The following is a 3,304-nucleotide window of genomic DNA, read 5'->3' on the forward strand; positions in this document are numbered from 1 at the left end:
CTACTACATATAAGTCTGGTAGAATCTTAAGTCTTGTACGAGCTTAAAAAAGTCGCATAACTCTTTGATAGGGCGAACTCCATAAATTCACATTTGGTAAGGCGACAGGGAAATTTATTCTTTTTTGCCATTGATTGTATGGATAACAATAATATGATCCTAAAATAATGCTGCACTCGTCACGAATGGTTTTAAGCACACCATCTTCAAAGTATGCAAACACAAAATCACATGTGGTAAATTAATCCGTCCTAAAAGTATGCACCACCAACTATATTCAGTTGGATCCTTAGCAAACCCAAAGATAGGGTTTATTCAATTTATTTATTTATTTAGTAATTTACGGTCAAATGCTTATTGATTTATACAGTCTACCCATGAGTATCGACTGGCATTCATGATTTTAAGTATAAAGTCCACCTTAAATATTTGTATGGGGTATTTAAAAAAATCAAAAATTCAAAAATTGCAAAGTATCATGACAATTTGAAGAACGGTCGAAATGACCATGAAAGGTCTTATTAATACAAATAGTTATTTCAAATTCCCATCGAGTAAGTTATCTTTCGATTAATTTATATTTTTTTTATAAAATACTTTATCTTCATTTAAAATTTGTCAGTTTGTAACTATATTGATTCGTTAGTCATTAAAATTTTGAAGCACCCGAGCGTGAAGATCAGTGGTCTGAGAAGTTATCACAAAAATCACCACAGACAGTGGATACGTTAGGCCGCCAATTATTTGAGTTTCATGTTGCATGTAGGTGGATCTGCTTACAAGTTCCAAGCCAAGAAGTGTATGCTTGGATAACAAAAATACGCAATGTTCGACCGACATCCAAAATATCATGACAGATTCCATTAAGACAATCGATGACACCACCTCTAAAGTATATCGAAATCCAGCTGGGACATTATCAAAGCGTGATGGTATGAATTGATTATCATAGATAATATTCAATACTGCCACAAATACGATGACTGTGGGAATTGATGGCCCAGGTGTTTGAAGCTTCGATTGTGGTGTCATATTAAAGCCATATCGGAAGATCAAATGCACAATGCTGGCAACCACAACGGAATCCATGGATGTCATGTTCAAAAACTTTTAAAGTTTAGCCGAAATTAAGATAAATACTGAAATAAAAGGAATGGAAAATTTAGAATTAATTTGTCAACAAACTCAATACATTTCTAGTAGTATTTCTAGTAGGAAACTTGTCATACGGTCAACTCAAAAATTATAAGTTTTACTTTTGAAGTTGCTTCAAAATATGAATGAGTCGCCAAGGAAATTCGCCTAAATCTCGAATCCATGTAACAATTGAAATTATCAATTATGAAGATATCAAACTCGACTTATTTAAAAAAAAAAATAACCAATTTATAGTTGCGATTGAAATATTTATTACAATGACGCAAGCTTATGTATTTGTGTGTATATTATGTTGATTTGTAGTGTTGTTCACATTAGTTTGAGTTATCCAAAATTCCTAAGATGAGTTATATATGTAAGATTTCTTTCGTCCTGGACAGATTTGCTATTTGTTGAGTATAGCCGACTTATTTCAATTATTATAAAATAAATGCAATTTTGAGAACTCAATTTGAATTCGATTTTGTTGTGCTTGCCCGCACATTAGCAAAGGTTTTCATTATTGCTTGTGTAATTTTTAAGGTATTTAGTGTAATGATATGCACCCTACTTAGTGGCCCTAGTCCTTACGAAAGTAAAAAATCAAACCGACAGCCATGCCACAGAATAGTATTGGATAGCTCAGTTTGCGAATGTTTTTGCCACAAAATATATGCAGCAGGGAGTAGACGAGACCCATTTCCTTTCTGGTCTGCCTCTCTGTCGCGTCCAAATCCCTTGCCGCAATCAGCTCCGATCCGGATAGATCGTCGCCAGATTGTGGCAAGTCAATGGCATCGTTATTGACCAGTTCGCTGCCAGGTTGGAGAAGCTTGTGCAACATTTCAATGTCGTGCTCCGCCTCCAGAAGCTGTTCCACACGGACGTGCTTACGCTCTTGGACGCCTGAGCCTGATGGACACGAACTCTTTGATGGAGTTGCGTCTGCTTGCTCATCTTTCGCTTCTGGTTGATTGTCAACCTCAAGCTGGATTTCCTTCTCAAGCTTCGCCGAATGCATTGCAACATCCGCCTCCATCTCAGCGACGGCACGTTGGAGCACGAGGAGCGTCTGCTGCTCGTCCTTTTCCAGTTGCAGAAAGCTATCGGTTGCCGCTAGGGTCTCGGTGCTGTCCCTATGCAGAGGCGTTGAGCAGCTCGGCCGAAGACTCGATAATTCGCGACAATTCGAATTATCATCATCTACAGTTGAGCAGTCCATGTGAACGCCTGAATCCTCTGTTGTGTTCACCAGAGTGCTGGTACTACTGAAACTGTCATCAAGTACCTTCTTTCTATCCAGCGACTTCATTAGTGTTGTGTATTTCCGATTATGAAAGCCATTTCCTACATGTATGGGACACGGAATTTTGGTTGGCGGCGGCATATTGCTGCCGCTCTTAACGCTAGATGTTTCAACTTTACAATTGACATTCACATTAATCATATTGGCTGCTTCATTTGTAGTTTCTGCTTTGGCTATGGGCGAATCTTTTGCCAGAGATGTGTCTGTTGTTTGAGTTGTTTCGACTTGTTTTGAGCAATCCGTAATATTGTTCGATTTATCGTTGGACGGAGTGGCTTGAACATCGCAACTGGCCATTGCTGCTAACTGCATTCAAATACATTACAATTGATAATAACACTTTGTTCTAATAATGAGAGGAGTTTTACTTACCCTGGGCTATTTGCTGCAAGACTGACAGAATTTCAGACTGATTCGAGTAGCAAGACTATTTTTTTATGGTTATTTTGTCGAAATTTACGGGGGGATGAATGTTTTAAATTTAGGCCTGCACTGCTCCTATGTTGACAGATGACAAATTCATTGCTACGAACTTTAAGTATGTATGATTGCTTACTTTGATAAAAACTCAGGGCACACTATTTTATTTCAGAGTTGATGTGTGAAGTGTGATTCATTAAATTAAAATCATTCTAACATCGTGTTTCGTCAGTAAAAATTCTAAAATTTAAATTGGAACATCTGTAAAATTTATATTCTTATCGGAGAACTCGATTCATGAATCAATACAAAAATCCATCTATATGTTATTTATTATATTATTTCCGAAGAAGAAACCAATTCTTAATATTATAATGCCATTTTTCTATTTTTCAACCTACAGTATTATAAATGGTCTGTAATGCCGAACAGTTAGGTTTG

The 3,304-nt window shown here is 36.8% G+C and overlaps 2 protein-coding genes across 2 annotated transcripts; both read right to left on the reverse strand.

Annotated features, from left to right (window-relative positions):
• Positions 1–570: 570 nt before the first annotated feature.
• LOC133837951 (uncharacterized) lies at positions 571–1,202 on the reverse strand. The gene has a single exon (XM_062268867.1). The coding sequence runs from the start codon at positions 1,096–1,098 to the stop codon at positions 643–645; it is 456 nt and encodes a 151-aa protein (XP_062124851.1). The 5' UTR covers positions 1,099–1,202; the 3' UTR covers positions 571–642.
• A 183-nt stretch (positions 1,203–1,385) lies between these two features.
• LOC133848509 (uncharacterized) lies at positions 1,386–2,982 on the reverse strand. The gene is made up of 2 exons (XM_062284158.1): positions 2,816–2,982; positions 1,386–2,749 (listed from the first exon to the last, which is right to left on the reverse strand). The coding sequence occupies exon 2, from the start codon at positions 2,738–2,740 to the stop codon at positions 1,718–1,720; it is 1,023 nt and encodes a 340-aa protein (XP_062140142.1). The 5' UTR covers positions 2,741–2,749; positions 2,816–2,982; the 3' UTR covers positions 1,386–1,717.
• Positions 2,983–3,304: the final 322 nt, after the last annotated feature.

This window comes from Drosophila sulfurigaster, chromosome 2L (genome assembly GCF_023558435.1).
Source record: "Drosophila sulfurigaster albostrigata strain 15112-1811.04 chromosome 2L, ASM2355843v2, whole genome shotgun sequence".
Classification (NCBI taxonomy): domain Eukaryota; kingdom Metazoa; phylum Arthropoda; class Insecta; order Diptera; family Drosophilidae; genus Drosophila; species Drosophila sulfurigaster.

Bases quoted from the DNA above. Each gene is read 5' to 3' on its own strand.
- LOC133837951 (XM_062268867.1), bottom strand. From the start codon at position 1,098: ATGACATCCATGGATTCCGTTGTGGTTGCCAGCATTGTGCATTTGATC.
- LOC133848509 (XM_062284158.1), bottom strand. From the start codon at position 2,740: ATGGCCAGTTGCGATGTTCAAGCCACTCCGTCCAACGATAAATCGAAC.